The sequence below is a fragment of the Rhincodon typus genome, chromosome 22 (genome assembly GCF_021869965.1).
Source record: "Rhincodon typus isolate 14 chromosome 22, sRhiTyp1.1, whole genome shotgun sequence".
In the NCBI taxonomy this organism is placed as follows: domain Eukaryota; kingdom Metazoa; phylum Chordata; class Chondrichthyes; order Orectolobiformes; family Rhincodontidae; genus Rhincodon; species Rhincodon typus.
The window spans coordinates 50,496,635-50,516,481 of NC_063353.1; the positions used below are offsets into that span (position 1 = coordinate 50,496,635).

The 19,847-nt window shown below is 41.7% G+C and overlaps 1 protein-coding gene across 1 annotated transcript in view; it reads right to left on the minus strand.

Moving 5' to 3' along the window:
- LOC109922184 (protein piccolo-like) overlaps positions 1-19,847 on the minus strand; it is a 226,100-nt gene that overhangs the window by 178,182 nt on the left and 28,071 nt on the right. The window contains exons 4-5 of the mRNA XM_048610189.1: positions 8,450-8,547; positions 3,673-4,305 (exon numbers count right to left, since the gene is read on the minus strand). Of these exons, the coding sequence (XP_048466146.1) occupies positions 3,673-4,305; positions 8,450-8,547 (731 nt within the window). The remainder of the gene's footprint in view (positions 1-3,672; positions 4,306-8,449; positions 8,548-19,847) is intronic.

A 19,847-nucleotide genomic window follows, 5' to 3' on the forward strand; every position in this document is an offset into this window, starting at 1 on the left:
TATTTATTAGAAATCAAAAAAAATCTGAGAAGCCTTGTCAATTGAGGCAGGCTTCACTTTATGTTCTGCAATGTTCCTGTTTGCTTATTTTCAGTTCATTTCCTGTGCTCTTGTCGTTACTTTTTCAAAATTGTTTTAGTTTAGTATTTTGACATATTTCTTCCTCTTCTCAGTTTGATTGCTGCAATCATTGATTCACTATCATGAACCGTAACATTCTCCAGCATTGACTTACATTTCTATTTCTTTACTCTTCCTAACGATAATCAAATGCTTATATCATTCAAGAAGGAATTGCTTCTGAGTATTCGTCACCAGGAGTCATATATCTGTTAACCAAGAATTGGAAAGTACTGAAGGAATAACTTCTTTGGCAATGTTTCAGTTATTACCTCTCAACTCATGAATGGTCAACACCAACAAACCTCAAGATCAAAGAAATGCCAAGGAGGCAAATTCAGTTCCTGATAAAACAACAGCAACATTACTATTCTGACACACACAGAGTGGAACTTCCTGTGGGGTTTGAGATCCCAACATTGGCACCCAGTTGGGGGTGGGGGGGGTGGTGGTGTGAGCCCAGTTTGTCATCCGTGCAATCTTCCACCAGGCAGCCTCAGCTTCCTAATTGGCCACCAACTCACTTGCCATTTAAGGCTGTTAGCTCTATCAGAGGCCTCATAGCTTTGGAGTCTACACAGTAAAAGTGTGTTGAAATGTATCTGCAATTTCCTACAGTTGCAGTCACTCACTTGGGGGATTGATTTAAAGACTTGTCCTTTCATAAAGTTCCATGTATTAGCAAGGATTGGGCTTTCTGATACAACATTATATTCAGAGACAAGAGCTGGTCCTTCACATATCTGTGCGGTCAGAACATTCGAGCACTTGCCAACTTTCTGAGGGTAATTACATGGAGGTCAGTTTGTTTTTTTCACAAAGCACATGTCCTGTATACAATTTTGGGGTCGTTACTCACTCAGTGGAGTTTCCATTAAATATCTTGCCTACTAAAACCCGTAAACATCTTGTGATTGAATTAATACTGGTCACTTCAACTAAGCAACTCAACTTTACTTTGACGTTGCACAATCCCTCCAACTATATTTTATTGCCCTCCATCCCTAATTCTACTTGAAGGCTTTGCTAACCCTAAATTTCCTGCTCCCAGCCCTTGGAGCAGTTGTTAGTTTTCTCCATCTCATCTGAACTGTTGTAGATATCAGTGTCAGCTGCTGCCTCTGCATCCATTCACTTTCATCTTCCGCCCTCTGCTGGTTTCACTCACATCTCCTGCCTGTATAGTGAATTTGGTACAGCTCTTCAACAACAAAGTGAACCTTAAAATTATTATTTACCATCACGAGTAATAACAAGTTAAATTACTCTCACCTTTTATAATGAACAGAAAAAAATGAGCTATTCTGACAAAACTGGCAAGTGATGTTCAGCAGAATGCTACAGATAGCTCGTGGGGACAATGATCAAAGACATTTTCTCTGCACAATCGAGATCAACAATGTGGATGTAGGAACCAAATGTAAAGCTTCCAAGTTTACTGATGACGCAAAATGAGGTGGCAATGTGAGCAGTGAGGAGGATGAAAAGAGATGACAAGGCGATTTAAACAGGCTAACTGAGAGTGTAGGGTGATGGCAAGTGGGTTGTAGCATAGAAACATGTGAAAGTGTTCACCTGATATGAAAAACAAACTCCCTGGCATTTCTTAAATCATCAGAGAAGTGATGATGCTCAAAAGAACCTGAATGTCCTTGTTGATAAGCCCATGAAAGCTAAAATGTAGGTGTGGTAAGTAGGAAGGCAAATGGAATGTTGGAAGCAAAAGTCAGACTCAAAATGTTAACTCTGTTTATCGCTCTTCAAATGCTGTCAGACCTGGTGAGTTTCTCTAGCACTTTCTGTTTTTTTTAAACTTCAGATCTCAAGCATCTACATTACTTGGCTTCTAAATGTTTGATATTTGCCTAATCAATCTGTTCAGAGATTTTTTTATACAAACATATTGCCAGCGTTTGAGCTATAGGGAGAGGCTAAATAGGCTGGGGCTATTTTCCCTGGAGTGTCAGAGGCTGAGGGGTGACATTATAGAGCTTTATAAAATCATGAGGGGCATGGATAGGATGAATAGTCAAGGCCTTTTCCCTGGGATGGGAAGTCCAAAACTAGGGGGGATAGGTTTAAGGTGAGAGGGGAAAGATTTAAAAGGGACCTAAAGGGTAACGTTTTCACACAGAGGGTGGTGTGTGTATGGAATGAGCTGCCAGAGGAAGTGGTGGAGGGTGGTACAATTACAACATTTAAAAGGCATCTAGATGGGTATATGAATAGAAAGGGTTCAGAAGGATATGGGCCAAATGGGACTAGGTTAATTTAGGATATCTGGTTGGCTTGGATGAATTGGACTGAAGGGTCTGTTTCCATGCTGTACATCTTTATGATTTTGGAGCAAGTGGGACTTGAACCTGGGCCTCCTGATCTACAGGTAGGGACACTAATACTGTGCCACTAGAGCCCCTGCTTTGGAATGGTGGCCTTTATGAAAGCAACGTGAGTAGAAGTGTACAGCAGTCTTTCTGAAATTGTATGGGGATTATACCTGGACTGTTGTATTCAGTTTTAGTCTCCTTACCTAAGGAAGGATATATCTGAGATTTGAGGGAGCGAGGCTGGAATGATCCCTGTGATGGCCAAGTCCTGGGAAGGAGGAACTGTCTAAGGAGAGACTGAGGATACTGAGCCTGTCTTCTCTGTAGTTTACAGCAACAATAAGTGATTAATTGAAACTTAGAAAATGCTTACAGGGATTGACAAGGTAGATACAGGAAGAGTGTTTTCCCTTGGCTGGGAAATTTGAATGAGGAGAAAAGGTCCAGAATAAGTGCTAGATGACTTAGGACTGAAATGAGGAGGAATTTCTTCACTCAGATTCTCCACACTAGAAGACTGTGGAGAGAGCTTATGCATTGTCATTCACACACTATAGGCAGTTAGTCTTGTTGCATTGTCCCTGGGGAGTATTTCAAGAACAATACTGTGGGACAGTTGATTACAATGAGTTAGTGTGCCTCAGGGTTCCGTGAAAAGATTTGAAGAAACAGCTTGCCTCCAGCTGTCAGCCGTAGGGACTGCTGAGGGTTCAAGGTTTCCTTCACCTGAAGTTACTTCCTAATTAAATGCTACAAGCTATACCTTGTGAATAGGTTTATCATTTTATTTTAAAGTCCATATTTGGGGCAGGTAGCCCCAGCATTGAACAGGTCAACATTGTGCTAAATTACACTCAAATGCCAATTTCTACTCCATTTGGAGAACTTCCATGAAACTGTCCAGGATTTGGGTGGCACTGCTGCCTCACAGTGCCAGGGACCCAGGTTCGATTCCAGCCTCAAGTGACTATCTGTGTGGAGTTTGTAGGTTCTCCCCGTGTCTGCTCTGGTTTCCTCCCACAGTCTAGGGATGTGCAGGTTAAGTGGTTCAGCCATAGTAAGTGTGGGCTTACAGGGATATGGTGGGTGTCTGGTTAGGATGCTCTTTGGACGGTCGATGTGGACTCAATTGGCCAAATGGCCTCTGTTTGCACTGCGGGGAGTCTATGATTCAATTAATTCTTGATAATAATAGGAAATTAACAGAAGTAAGATGTTTACTCACCATTGTAACTTTTTCTTTGTCAGTCTGTGCTAAATCAGGTGCTTTTAGCTGCTCATTCTGCACCTTCATGACTTCAGAAGGCTGTTTTTGAACTGCTGTATCAGGTGGGACATCTTCAGATTTTACTGTCTTTATTTCTGTTACCTCTTTCTCATTTTCTGGTTCCATTTTCTTTGGTGCAGTAGTTTTTTCCACTTGTTGAACAGCATCTTCTTTTGCCACTGGTTCAGGTGGAAGTCTCTTTTCTTCATCTGTTGCAGGCTTTTGTTTTGTAATGTTCAAATCCTGATCCAAAGTTTTCTCCTGTTTGACCACAATTGGAGCTTCTACTGATTTGGCAGCAGGTTTCAATGCCATTTCCTTCTTCTCCGCTTCTTTTAAAGCAGTTATCATGGGGCTTACCTTTTCTGGCTGTGTTTCTTTTGGCTGAGGAATAGTTGGTGGCTCTGCTGAAGGTTTTGAAGAACCTGTGGAAGATGGATCTTTCTGAGATTGCTTGGGTCCAGACTGAGCAGGAACAGTTTGCTTCGGTTTTGATGAAATTGGAAGGGGAGGTGGCATTTTCCCAAGATCTCCCAGTTGTCCACTTAGAGCTCGTTGTGTTTGGCAGGTCAAACACAGCCATTCCTGTACCTAAAACACACAAACATTGTTTATGTAAAAACACATAGTTTGTCTTATCAATTCAATTACTGATCAATTTTTTTTACATTTTCTTATAGCAAAGAACACAAAGCTCATCAAAATAAATGATTACTATTTCTTATTTTAATCAGTTACTAGACTATAAATCGTAATTCAGCAAATATGTTCATCATTGATGGATTCTGCGGGTGAATTTTCCTTTCCCAAAACGTGACGTATTCTCAATTTCTAAATTGGCAAAAACCAGAAAACTGCTGGTTGACTCTGAAGCATTTCTTATGCAAGAATCTTTACACAACAATTTTCAGAATAGGCAGAAATAATTACATTATTTTATCATATTATTTCACAAAAGGTCCCACTTCCAGAACACTTATTGTACAGGTCATCAACAAAAAAAAAATTCAGACATTGCGTAACCTGAAGTGACAGTTAGTACTGTCAAAGAGTGTGTCTATAATTTTTGATAATGTTCAGTCTGTTTGCCCAATGATTAAAATAATTGGAGATCTTTTAGAAACAAGCCAGGAAATCTAATCATCATTATAAAAACATGCACCATATTAATCCACGCGGTTTTTCCAGCAGAAGTTATTTTATCATTGTCAGTTACCTCCTAATTTTAATTCAATTTATATGAAGCATATGAGCAGTAACTTCTATGAGCTTAACGCTGTAATATCTCATGTCCAGTTGGTACTTTATCCTTTGCTACCGCATTGCATTGCTTTCGAAAAAGCAACATTTTTGAGTGCAAACATTCGATGAATTGAATTGCATGTGAGTGAGAAGTGTTGTTCATTTCTCTCAACCAAAGGAGCTGATCTCCTCACTTGTAAGTAGAAGCCAATTGTTCCCTGAAGGGAAGGAAAAACAGCTGGAAAAGATCTGTGAATGAAAGGTGAGACCACTACAATATTGAGAAGTGAACTTGGTTCAAAAGATCAAGATGTCAAATCCGTTTGCATGGAGATAAGAAATAGCAAAGAAGACACTGGAGAGAATAGTTTATAGACCCCCTAAAAATAGCTAGAGACTAGGGGAAAGAAAATGCAAGGAGATGAGATTGGCTTGAAACAAAGGCACTATAATAATCAGGGCTTGTGCAAATAGTTCACCTCACAGACTTGTCAAGCAGCAGCCTGATACAATCATACTGATAGAATCATACCTCACTGACAAAGTCCTAGACAGCTGCCTATGTCCTGCCCCGAGGTGGCTGGACACCAGTGTACAGTTGGAATACGGTTGCCCTGGCAGTCCTCAACATTGTCTCTGGACCTCATGAAGTCTCATGGCATCAGGTCAAACATGAGCTAGGAAACCTCCTGCTGATTACCAAGTACCATCTTGCAGTGACTACTCTATGCTCGTTGTCATTGACCAACACTCGGAGAGAGCACTGACAGTAACAAAAACACAGAATGTACTCTGGGTGGGGTATTTCAATGTCCACTACCAACAGTGGCTCAGCAACAGCAGTACTGATCAACCTGGTCAAATCCTAAAAGACACAGCCGCTAGATTGGGTCTGCCTAGGGAAACCAGCAAGAGGGAAAAACACACTTGACCTCATCCTCATTAATCTGCTTGCCGCTATGTCATCTATCCATGATAGTAGCAGTAAAAGTGACAACCACACAGTCTTCGTGTAGATGAAGTCCTGCCTTCACATTGAGAATACCCTCCATCGTGTTGTGTGCCACTATCACCAAGCCAAATGGGACAGACTTTGAACAAAGGCAGCAACTGAAGACTGGGCATTCATAAGGCATCAGGGAAGTGGCTGACGCTCTGATTGATTCAGCAATGAAAATTGAGGTTCTTCTAACACTGGTTTATTCAAATTTATACATGGATGTGGGACTCATCATACAATGCTGTACTCACTCCCCAATCATTTCAAACTTTCCATTAAAATTATGTTTAGCAATTTTACATTTACCCATCGCAAACCCTTACATCCTTTCAGGTTTTTCTATATGTGCAAATTAAATACAAAGAATCACACCCATGTATATGTATCCCCCACGTTCTTAAGCAGTACATTCCAGACCCTAACCACTCGAGTGAACCTATCTCTCCCTCACTCTCAGACTGTACATTCCAGGCCCTAAGCAGTTGCTTCATAAAAAAAGTTGTCCTTAATGCTGTCATTGATCCTTCTGCCAAACGACCTAAATTTGCGTCCGCCTATTCTAATAGGACCAAGTTCTCTTTGTTGATTCTGTTTGGGCTTGTCATGATTTTTGACATTTTGATGCGATTTCCTCTCAGCCCTCTTTCTCCAAGGGAAATAATGCCAGCTTCTCTAATCTATTTTATATCTGAAATTACTCATCGCTGAAACCATTCTTCCTCAAAAGTGGTGTCTGGAACTGGATGCAATCCTCCCACTGAAGCTAAGCTACGGTCTTTTATTTTTCAGGATAACCTCCTTGCCCTTGGACTCTATGGTGCTGGTATTAAACTCATGAAACAGTCTGGTTAATGAACCATGCTCGCAACCTGCCATGTTCAATGGCTTGTGCAATTATACAACTAGGTCCCTCTGCTTTTACACTCAATGATAGCTGTGCCTTTCATTTTCAATTGTATCTGCTTCTTTCTTCACTTCACATTTCTCCACTTTGAAATTTATCTGCCACATGCACATGCATTTCACCATCTTGCCAATGTCCTTTAAAGTTCTAAACTTCGACTCTAGTCTCCTCACAGTGCACAATGGTTCCAATTTTTGATTCTCCTGCTTATTTTAAACTGTGCCCCATACACAAAGGTATCAATCATTTTATATTCATCAGAAAAAACAAAGGTCTCAACACTGACTCCAAAGGAACTGCACCACAAAACCTGTCAAAAAAAAATCACCTCTCACCCAATGCTCTCTGCTTTCTATCACTCACACACTTTGTACTCTTGTTGCCACTGTCCCTTTTATTCCGTAGGCTATAATTTTAATCAAGGTTTTCTGCAGTACTGTATGAAATACCTTCTGGAAGTTCATGACTCATCAATACCATTATCTTTGTCAATGTTTTAAATTCATTTCTCCAAAAAAAAGCTCAAGAAAGTTATTTATTACATGAATTTAGCTGTCAGTCTTTATTCATACACTCAGTTTATTTCTGATTTGCTTTTTCACTACCCCTCTGAAGCTTCTGTGTTCAACTTGGTTCTCAGTTGAATTTTCTACCTGTCATCTGATATAAAGGAATTTTTTTCTTCTTCATGTTAATTTCTGTCTCTTTTACAAACATATGAATGTCGAGCAAAAGTAAGTCATTTGACCTGTCAATAAATTCATGGATCAACAGCTTGAATCACAAATTCCATGTTTCCATTCAGGGAACCTTGGCTTTTTATGCCCTATCTTTCTCTTTGAGGAAATATACCTTGATTTATCCAGAAATAAGTCCTTTTTGAATGAAGCCATTTATTCACCACTTTTCCTGGAAACCTTTGACTCTAATTAATTCTGTCAAGATCCATTCTTACTGTGTTGAAATTGGCTTTCCCCCATCTCATTATTTGCGCTCTGGATTGTTCTTCCTGCTCCCCCTATTGTCGATCTAATCCTTGTGATATAATGAGTACAGCCTCTACATGTTCCCCCACTGACAATCGATTGACTTGGCCCACCTCATTTAATTTAGCAGTTGCTTTTACTCTTTGAATGGAAACAAGCTGCAGAAAATTCTCCCGAAAACTTGAGGAATTTAGTATTTGCAATCCAGAAGAGATTACTGATGGAAAGGAACCGAGACTTAAAGAAAGTGCTGGTAAAAGCAGTCCTGATGGAACTAACAGCCAAGGAAGCTCAACAACCAAGCTTGAACATGAGAGTTCACAAAATGGTGGCTGAGAGATGAGCACAAATGTAGACTCAAAACTGTCATTTATGTGGAAGAACAGGTCACGTATTGGCAAATTACTGCTATAAAGAAACTGTATGCAGAAACTGCAGCTAAAAATGACACATTAAATAGGGGTGTTTGAGGAAGAAATATAAACAACATACAGCAAAAGTGCAGAAACCAATTAATACGAAGAAAATCTGCACAGTACGGAAGGGGTGTGAGAAATGTTCAGACTCTCACTCTGAAGAGGATCTGTTACGATACATACTGACCATTGCTGGTGACATCAAACAACACTGGGTCACTCCCTTACTGAATGGCAAACGGACTGGAATGGAGGTGGACACCAGAGCGATGGTTTCAATGATACCTGAAAGTATATATCAGAAGCAGCTGCAACCTTTAAAATTGTACTGAAAACATAAACAAGTGAAGTGCTGCCTTTAAGGCACTTTGGAGAAAATCAAACTCCATTGGGCTGAAGTAAATCCCCATTCGATGTTTTGGTCTCAGAATTCCACAGGCGCACCAATCTCAGGATGAAGAAATTACTCCTCACCTCAATCCTAAAAGATCTATGCCCCATCCTATTCTGGATGAAGGATGCAGAATGTACTCTGGGTGGGGGATTTCAACGTCTACCACCAAGGGTAGCTCAGTAGCAGTACGACTGATTGAACTGGTTGGGTCCTAAAGGATATAGCTGCTAGACTGAGTCTGCAGCAGGTAGTAAGGGAACCAACAGATGCATCTGTCTATGACAGTATCAATAAGAGTGACCACTGTACAATCCTTGGAGACAAAGTCCCACCTTCACATTGAGAATACACTCCATCATTTTGTGTGGCACTATCACTATGCTAAAAACTGCGTCCTGCCCTAAAGATATACTTCAAACAGATCATGCAACTTCAGAGTTGGATATCCATGAGGCATTGTGGACCATCAAAAGCAGCATCAAGGCAACCTGAAACTTCATGGTCCAGCATAATCCCCACTCAGCCAACAACACAGCAAATAACCCTGGGTCATAGAGTATAGAACAATACAACACAGGAACGAGCCCTTCAGCCCAAAATGTTGTGCTGAACATGACACCAAATTAAATTAATTCCTTCTACATGCCCTTGATCCATTTCCCTCCATTCCCTGCATATTCACGTGCTTATCTAAAAGTCTCTTAAACATCCTTATCATATTAGCATCCACCACCATCTCTGGCAGTGTGTTCCACACTCCTACCACTCTCTGTGGAAAAAAAAATTGCCCCTCACATCTCCTTTAAATTTTACCCCCACACCTTAAATGCATGCGCCCTAGTTTTAAACATTTCAACTTTGTGAAAAAAGATTCTAACCGTCAATGCTAACTATACATTTCATAATTTTATAGGCTTCTATCAAGTCTCCCAAGAGCCTCTGCTGCTCCAGAGAAAACAACCTGAGGTTTTCTAGCCTCTCCTCTAAATCAGGCAACATCCTGGTAAACCTCTTCTGCACCCTTTCCAAAGCCTACACATCCTTCCTGTAATGTGGCGACCAGTATTGAAAGCAGTGCTCTCAGTGTAGCTTAACCAAAGTCTTATAAAGCTGCAACATAACATCCTGACGCTTGTACTTAATTCCCCAACCAATAAAGATCAGTCTGCCATACACCTTCTTTACAACACTATCTACTTGCATGGCCACTCTCAGGGAGCTATGGACTTGAACCCCAAGGTCCTTCTGTACATCAATGCTGTTCAGGGTCCTGCCATTAACGGTACAGTTTTCCTTAACATTTGATCTCCCAAAGTGCAGCACCTCACACTTACCCAGATTAAACCTCATCTACCATTTCTCCACCCATATCTGCAACTGATCTATATCCCCCGTCTCCTTTGACAACGTCTACACTATCCACAACTCCACTGATCTTTGTATCATCTACATACTTACTAACTCACCCATCTACATTTTCATCCAAATCATTTATATATATGTATCATAAACAGCAGAGGACGCAGAACAGATCCCTGCAAGAACATCACTAGTCATGGACTTCCAGCCTGATAAACACCCTTCCACCACTACCCTCTGCCTTCTATGGGCGAGCTAATTCTGAATCCACGTGGCCAAGTCACCGTGAATACCATGCATCTTCATGATGATCCTACCATGAAGGACCTTGTGGAAAACCTTACTAAAATCTACATAGACAACATCCACTGCTTTACCCTCATTGAACACCTTTATCACCTCCTTGAAAAATTCAATCAAGTTAGTAAGACATGATCTGCCTTGCACAAAGCCATGCTGACTGTCCCTAACTTGGCCTTGTTTTTCCAAATGCATGCAAATCCTATTCCTCAGAATTTTCACCATTAGCTTCCCAACCACCAATGTGAGACTCACAAGTCTGTAGCTTCCTGGATTATTCCTATTTCCTTTCTTGAACTGAGGAACAACACTAGCTACTCACCAGTCCTCCAGGACTTCTCCAGTGGCTAATGAGAATACAAAGATCTTCATCAAGTACCCAGAAATCTCCTCTCTTGCCTCCCTCAAAACCTGGGGTAGATACCATCAGGCCCTGGGGGCTTATCCACCTTAATGCTCTTCAAGTGACCCAGCACCACTTATTTCTTGATCTCAAAATGCCATAGCATATTAGCATGCTCCACTCAAACCTCACTATCCTCCATATCCTTCTCCTGGGTGAATACTGATACAAAGTACTCACTTAGGATCTCACCCGCATTCTCTGCCTCCTAGCACAAGTTCCTTTCTTTACTCTTGCGGGTCCTACTTTCTCCCTAGTTATCCACTTCTTTTTAATGCATGTATAGAATGTCTTAGGATTCTCTTTAACATTACTTGCTAATGTCATTTCATGGCCCCTTCTTGCTCTCCTAATTCCCTGCTTCAGTTCCTTCTTGCTTTCTTTATATTCCTCATGGGCCCTGTTCGATTTTAGCTTCCTAAACCTTACATCTGCTTCTTTTTTTTGCCTTTTGACTGAATTAACAAGTACGGCAGCATGGTGGCTTAGTGATAAGCACTGCTGCCTCACAGCACCATGGACTCGGGTTCGATTCCACCCTGGGGCAACTCTGTGTGGAGCTTGCACATTCTCCCCGCGTCCACGTGGGTTTCCTCCGGGTGCTCCGGTTTCCTCCCACAGTCCAAAGATGTGTAGGCTAGGTGGATTGGCCATGCTAAATTGACCGTAGTGTTCAGGGATATGGAGCTTAGATGGGTTATAGGGGGATGGATCAGTGTGGACTTGTTGGGCTGAAGGGCCTGTTTCCACACTGTAGGGATTCTATGATCTATGAAATTTCAGCCTGAAAGGCCAAGTGGATGATCTATCTTTGTCTCCCCCAGAGGTCACCTGCATCACTGATACCTAGCTTCAGCCAATTTGATTCACCCCACCTGATAACAAGAAATGTTAAAGGCACTGGATACTGCAAAGGTTATGGCCCCTGACAACATTCCGGCAATAGTACTGAAGACTTGTGCTCCAGAAATTGATGTTCCCCTAGTCAAGCTGTTCCAATACAGTTACAACACTGGCATCTACTTGGAAAGGTCAAAAATTGCCCAGGAATGTCCTGTCCACAAAAGCCATAACAAATCCAACCTGGCCAATTACCACCACATCAGTATACTCTTGATCATTAGTAAAGTGATCGAACATGATTCAAACATGGACAAATGAGCTGAATTCTTGAGGTGGGGTAGAGTGACAGCCCTTGACATCAAGGCCGTATTTGACTGAATGTGTCATCAAGAAGGCCAAGCACAACTGGAACCAATGAGAATCAGGGAAATCTGAGGCATTGAGAGATCAGACATCTCAGCCTCAGGACATCTCTGCAGAAGTTCCTCAGGCTAGTATCCTCAGCCCAACCATCGTCAGCTGCTTCATCAATGTCAATCCCTCCATCATAAGGCTAGAAGTGGGGATGTTCACTGATGTTTACACAATGTTTAGCACTATTTGCGACTCCTCAGATGCTGAAGCACCCCATGTCCAAATGCAGCAAGACCTAGCCAATATCCAGTAACATTTGTGTCATACAAATGCCTGGTAATTACTATTTCCAACAAGAAAAATCTGTCATTATTAAAATTGTGGTGGTCACTACTGAACAGAAACTCAACTGGACTAGCCATATAAATACAATGGCTACAACAGCAGTTCAGAAGTGAGGAATCTTGCAGTAAGTAGCTCACTTCCAAACTCCCCAAAGGCTATTAACCGCTCAATGAAGGAGAAGCTCTCCTGAAGGGATTTCAAATAAGCCTGTTGGACTATAGTCTGGCATCATGTGACTTCTGACCGTCTGAAGATGAACTAGGCATGGAGAATAAATGTTGGCCCAGCCATCAGTGCTGACATGCCATAAATGATTTAGAAAAATCTGCACGTGTTGATTGAGCAGAATGGTTTATATTTTCTGCCATGTATCTAACAGTTACATGTTTAGGAGAAACCTCTTCACCTGGAAAGTTATCGAAATTTGAAAAGTTTTATTGGGAAAGATGGTAGAAGCTGACTTGATAAATAATTTTAAAAAGGAATTGAGCAGGGTACCTGGAGAGGTTACAAGGTTACAGTCAAAAAAGGAGTGAAAACATAACTGTTCATTCTATTGGCAATAATTAAAATGTTTCAAGACAGTGTTCAGGTCAGCTGTGAATAACCTTAATTTGGAGAGACTAAATAATGCTGAAATAGGAAACAAATGAAAAACCAAATCAATTTTATTCACAAAATGTTTACCTCAAAAATCAAAGGTTGGTTTAATTCAATTTTCAAGCTGTTTTTGAAAGTAATAAGGGGACTTAAGACCAAAACCACTCATTTCACCACTCAGTTCTTTCAGCAATTCCCTTTACTGCTTTTGACAGGTTTTGACCAGTATAACTTCAGTTGATGAAATTTGAACACAGCCAGACTTTGACACAATGCAACTAAATAAAATTTGCAGTTTTCCACTGTCACTGACTCACTAAATCCATGTGTTCTATTTGTTTGTCTGTTTGCAGATCTTGAGATAAAGAATTCCAACACTCAGAAATTAGTGAAAGCTATCACTCACTTTTGCTAATTTATCTTTTGGATCAGCCATGATCATAATGAATGGCAGAACACGCTTAATAGGCTAAATAGCTCCTTCCTGCTGCTATCTGCTATGTTTATTCATTTCTTTGGCTTGTTTTTTTTTGCATTTGTTCTCTCTTGGAAGCACTTTTTAATATTAAAAGCAGTTTATAAATCTTTATTTGACACCCTTTACACACGCTGTTCCTTAATACGTGCAGTTAGTCAGTTTTGACAAGCTCTTGATGTGAGGCTGTTGACTTGCTCGCCGAGCTGGCTTGTTTTCATTCAGATGTTTCGTCACCATGTTAGGTGACATCATCAGTGGAGCCTCCGATGAAGCGACGTTATTCTACTCTGCTTGGAATTTATACTGTCCAGTCTGTTATGGCGGGTAGTGTCATTTCTGGTTTTGATCTGTATGGGTTTGTATATGGGGTCCAATTCTACATGTTTGTTGATTGCATTATGGGTTGAAAGCCATGCCTCTAGGAATTCTCGTGCATGTCTATGTTTGGCTTGGGCTACTATGGTTACGTTGTCCCAGTGAAACTGATGGCCTTCATTATCTGAGTGTACCAATATTAATGAGAGTTCGTCGTGCCATTTTGCTGCTAGCTGATGTTCATGTATTCTGATGGCAAGTTTCCTTCCTGTCTGTCCGACGTAATGTTTGTGGCAGTCATTGTTTGGTATTTTGTAAACGTCATTCATTCTGCATGTTGTGGGAATGGGGTCTTTAATCCTTGTAAGTGTTTGTCGTAGAATGGCTGTGGGCTTGTGTGCCACCATTATTCCTAGTGGTCTTAGGAGTCTTGTTGTCAGTTCCCACAAGTGTCAACAAATGTCTCAGGAACCAGGTACTGCCCCGCAGCGTGAAGTACAAACCTCCACTCAAAAACCCACAGGCTAATAAAATAACTGAACAGAATGGATGCAGAACGCTACACGTGATGATTAATGATGCCCATAACCGACTCTACAAGTAGGAATGGGAAATTTTGCGCCAAAAATCACAGTACCTAAACACAACGGACCAGGAATGGACTACAACCCTCGAACAGGCCATCACCATCAATCAACACAGGACCAAAACAAAGAAGAGACACAAGCTACAGGAGAAACTCACCAAACTGATCCACCACAAAGACAAGGACAACAACAAACTGGACACAAGGATAAGAAACCTATCCAGCAGACAACTCACAGAAACTGAGAAAGCTGTCCTATTACGTGGACTGATCTATAACCACAAAGATACAGACTTCAAGGCCACGCTGGAGACGACATTAAAAGGCAACACACTCATGGACGAAACACAACAAGCCATCGACAAACTATAATCCCCACACTAAGCCAAAAGAACAAATGAGACACCCTGAACACATTAGAGAGAAAAGCACTAGAAAAACTCAAGAAAGACAAGAACATTATAATCCTACCTGTGGACAAAGGGTGCATGACCATCATTATGAACAAACTGGACTACATTGTGAAAGAGATAACAAGGTGTAGAGCTGGATGAACACAGCAGGCCAAGCAGCATCAGAGGAGCAGGAAGGCTGACGTTTTGGGCCAGATTCTCCAGCATCTGCAGTTCCTACTACATTGTGAAAGCACAGGCACTGCTCGCAGATACAAACACTTACTAACAGGTGGTGATATACCCAAACCCACAGCTGGGTAATAGGATAACACAGACACTGAAGAGACTAAAGGATGCAGGACAGATAGCCAAGACAGACTACATGTGAATGAAACCAGAAGTCATGAACACCCCCCCGCTTCTACAGACTTCCTAAAGTACACAAACTAGACATCCCCCTCAGATTCATTGTCTCCCTACCGGGCACACCTTCCCACAAACTGGCCAAGGGCCTACAGCAGAGACTGAAACTCCTAGTCAACGCATCACCCCATTCCATCCACTCAACCCAAGATTTCCTCAATACCGTCAGGAACATAAAAATCAGCAATGACGAGACTATGGTATCCTTTGACATCACAGCACTATTCATGTCAATTGACATCCCACCAGCCAAAAAAACAGCAGCAACATTTCTAGAGGAAGCAGGAACACAGAGCTGCAGCTCCACCAGCAATGACAACATACTCAAACTACTAGACCTGTGCCTCACCACGCACTTCGTCTTTCATGGTCAAGTGTACAAACAGATCAATGGTTCACCCATGGGGTCACCCATCTCAGGTGCAGTCACATAAAGACTAGAACACACTACCCTCCCCCTCATTCAACCTAAACTGTGGATCCGGTACGTGGACAACACATTTGCCATTATTAAACCCAACAAACTAGAAGAGACCCACCACCTCATCAACAACATATTTGCCGGGATAAAATTCATGTGAGAATAAGAAATCAGCTTCCGTTTCTGGACATCAGAGTTGAATGCATGATCAACGGGAGTTCCAAACCACAGTATACAGCAAAGCAACCCACACTCATCCACAACCCGAGTTATAAATCTTTGCAAAAACCTTAAAGTTCTTGATGTTCAAAGAGGTCATCATCACAGCTTTAACGTGCCCATTCACACCTTCTGTATGACTGGGTCAGTGGAGAGGTTTTAAACTAAATCATGGGGAGGGGGATCAAGTTTGAGAAAATTCTATGAATGAAAGAGAGAAAATAAAATGAATGAGCATGGTCACAATAGGGAAATGGCACTCAGTTAAATGTCATGAGGGTCAAACAGATGATGTTACTTCTGAAGATCTGGATGCAAAACCAAATTGGGTAGAGATGAGAATTTCTAAAAAAAAATTGATCCATGGGACTTGGTCGTCACTGGCTTGGCCCATTAATTGACAATAATTAATCACCCTTGGGATGGTATGACTGAGCTGGCTTTTTGATCTATTGCAGTCATTGGGGTGAGGGAGGGAGATTCACGATTTTGACTCAGCAACATTGAAGAAACAGTTAGGGTAGGGCTAGGGTTCAGGTCATGCACCTCCAAGTACATTCAAGGGTGTCATACTGCAAGTATGACAGACAATTGATTGTCAGTGTAAGTTTTCACATACACAGGATTATCCAGAAAAAGTTGTCCAAATGCAGAATAATATTCATTGTTGATCATTTGCTGGGAGTTTTGCAACAGGCTGGGTACAGTCAGTACTTCAGCTGATTGTGAACAGCTGAAGGAACATGCTTAGAGTAGTCAGTCAGACTTCCATTGAGGTGCACTGATGTGTACTGGAAGCAACATAAATTAACACAGAGAGCCCTATTCATTGCAGGCAGCAAAAACACACACACACATTTTGTTTGAATCATATAATCCCAACAGTGTGGAAACCGGCCCTTCGGCCCAACAAGTCCAGACAACCCTCAGAGCATCCCACCCAAACCTATCCCCCTATAACCCACACATCCCTGAACACTATGGGTACTTTAGCATGACCAATCCACCCAACCCACACATCTTTGGACTGTGGGAGGAAACCGGAGCACCCGGGGGAAATCCACACAGACACGGGGAGAATGTGTAAACTCCACACAGACAGTCGCCCGAGGGTGGAATTGAACCCGGGTCCTTGGTGCTGTGAGGCAGCAGTGCTAACCACTGAGCCACTGTGCCACCCTTTTCTTTTAATGGAAAGTAAAAAGCACCTTCAATGAAGCACCTTGCTTTATTGCAACCAAATAGCAGGTAAAAGGAGACATGGAGGCTCAGGGAGAGATACCTAGCGACGAGGTGGAGCCCAGTGCTGATGGTACCCACAGCAAGCTGCAATCCTCGCCATCACATGCACTTCACTAGGCACTGTGACCATACAGAGATGGGAGGAACTGCCGATGCTGGAGTCTGAGATAACAAGGTTTGGAGCTGGATGAACACAGCAGGCCAAGCAGCATCAGAGGAACAGGAAAGCTGACATTTCGGATCTGGACCCTTCTTCAGAAAATGACCATACAATGGGTTTCAGAGGTTTTTTTTCTCCTGTTTGTTTGTTATGAAGAAGGTTGAGACAGAGGTAACAAACAGTCTGCTCAAAGCCAATAAAGTAAACAGCTTGTGAGGTCTTGGTTTCTTTTTAAAATTGGAACAAAAGAAGCAGCCTGAATGGGTGAGGCCAAACTCCCAAAGAACCAGGATATTTAGTTTAGATTTCAGTAGCAGTTGCTGGGGTCTTGAAGCAGAATGTGGAAGCTATTTTCCTCTCTGTGTTACAGCTAAAAGCTGAGGTTCTCTTCCTGCTGCTAGAACTGCATGTGAGACATTCTGTTTTACTGACTTTGCCTTTGCCAACGTTGTGCTTATCGGATATTTCTATATTAGAACAGCTAATGAGTAGTTTATTATTTTGTTACGTATTTCAACACAGTTACTTTTTTTTTGAGTTTTTTAGTTATTTTTATTCTGTCTGTATTTTAACTACAGTGTATGAATAAAGTGTGTTTTGCTTCAAGCCTGGTAGTCTGACCAATCAAATTGCATCCAGAACACAATGCCTGGCACTTTAAAATAAGAAAATGTTAGTGTCTAGACTATGTCCTTGACATGTTTTGAGGGGGTTTGGTCTGGTCCATAACATTGCTAACCCTAACTCTGTCCTCTATTCACAAGGCACAAGTCAGGAGTGTGATGGAATACTCCCCACTTGCCTGGAAGGGTGTAGCTCCAACAAATCTCAAGAAGCTTGACACTATCCAGGACAAAGCAGTCCACTTGATTGGCACTACACCTACACGCATCCACTCCCTCCACCACCGATGCTCTGTAGCAGCAGTCAATCATCTTATAAACTCTGCAGCAACTCACCAAACCTCTTTTAAACAGCACCTCCAAATCCATGACCACTTCCATCTAAAAGGACAAGGACAGCAGACATATGGGAACATGACTACCTGCAAGTTTCACTCCAAGCCACTTGCCATTCTGACTTGGAAATATATCACCATTCCTTCTCTGTTGCTGGGTCAAAATCCTGGAATTCTCTTTCTATTGACATTGTAGATCTACCTGCAGAACATGGATTACAACGGTTCAAGAAGGCAGTTCACCACCACGTTCGCAAGGGCAACTAGGGATGGCAATAAATGCTGGCCCAGACAGTGACGCCCACAACTCATAAATGAGAGAAGAAGACAAATCTCTCTGGATCTCAGAGCTCTCAATGTTGCTGGGTCAAAATCCTGGAACTCCTTTCCTATTACCACAGTGGTGTCAACACACTCAATGGACTGCAATGGTTCAAAAGACAGTGCATCTTTTTCCGTACAATTAGGGATGGGCAATAAATGATGGCCCATATCTCATGATGAATTAAAAGAAACCTTGTCTTAATTCTTCCTGTTGATGTTTACATTAAATTAAATTCTAAGAGTTGGGACATCATGTTGAGGACATTGGTGAGGCCACTTTTGGAGTACTTTATACAGTTCTGGTCGCCCTGCTACATGAAGGATATTATTAAATTGGAAAGGGTGCAGAAAAGATTTACCAGGATGTTGCTGGGACTAGAGGGTTTGAATTATAAGGATAGGCTGGACCTTTTTTCATTGTAGTGTAAGAGGTTGAGGGGTGACTTTACAGAGTTTTATAGAATCATTGAGGGGCATAAATAAGGTAAATAACAAAGGTCTTTTCCTTGGGGTAGGTGAGTTCTAAGCTGGGGGACATATTTTTAAGGTGAGAGGAGAATGACTTAAAAGGGACATGAGGTGTAACATTTCCACACAGAGGGTGGTTCGTATGTGGAATGAACTGCCAGGGGAAGTGGTAGATGCAGGTACACTTACAATATTTAAAAGACATTTGGACATGTACATGAATAGAAAAGGTTTAGAGGGATGTGGGCCAAATACAGGCAAGTGGGGCTAATTTAGCTTGGAAAACTTGGTCGGCGGGGACTGAAGTGTCTGTTTCTGTGCTGTATGACTCTATGGCTCTATAACTCTAACTGTTACTGTTAAAGTAAGATATTGAATTGGAAACAACAGATGATGGGTAAAAGACTAAACTTTACTGTTTTGTACACATTCAGGTACTGATCAACAGAGTCTATTTGCAGACTAAAATCAAGAATCTTTTTAGGTCTCTTCCCCTAGAGTCCCAGGGAACTTCTCTCTCTTTGGGCCCTATCCCCACCCATATAAATTGACATTTTCCCAGCTACCATCAGTTCTGAGGGAGGGTCACTGGACCCAAAATGTTAATTCTGTTTTCTCTTCACAGATGCTGCCAGACCTGCTGAACTTTTCCAGCAACTTCTATATCTGTTTCTGATTTACAACATCACCACTTCTTTTGGTTTTATTTAGTGCTGCCACATCTCTTCTAGACATGCCCACCTTGAATAAATTCTGCTCCTCTCTCTGATGGGATTTCCATTCTAATCTTTCTTCTTGTCCACCGACATTAATTTCACTGTCCGTCCTGGTGTCTGACCAGTTTTTGCTAAAACTCATTTCCACAGCCATATCACATTCCTCAGTGACTGCCTCCGGCTCAGACTCACCCCATGTGGATTCCAACTGAAGTTTCATCCCTTGTATTTTGAATCCTCCCAGGATCACAGATATTTCCGTGATGTTCAATGTTCCATGGC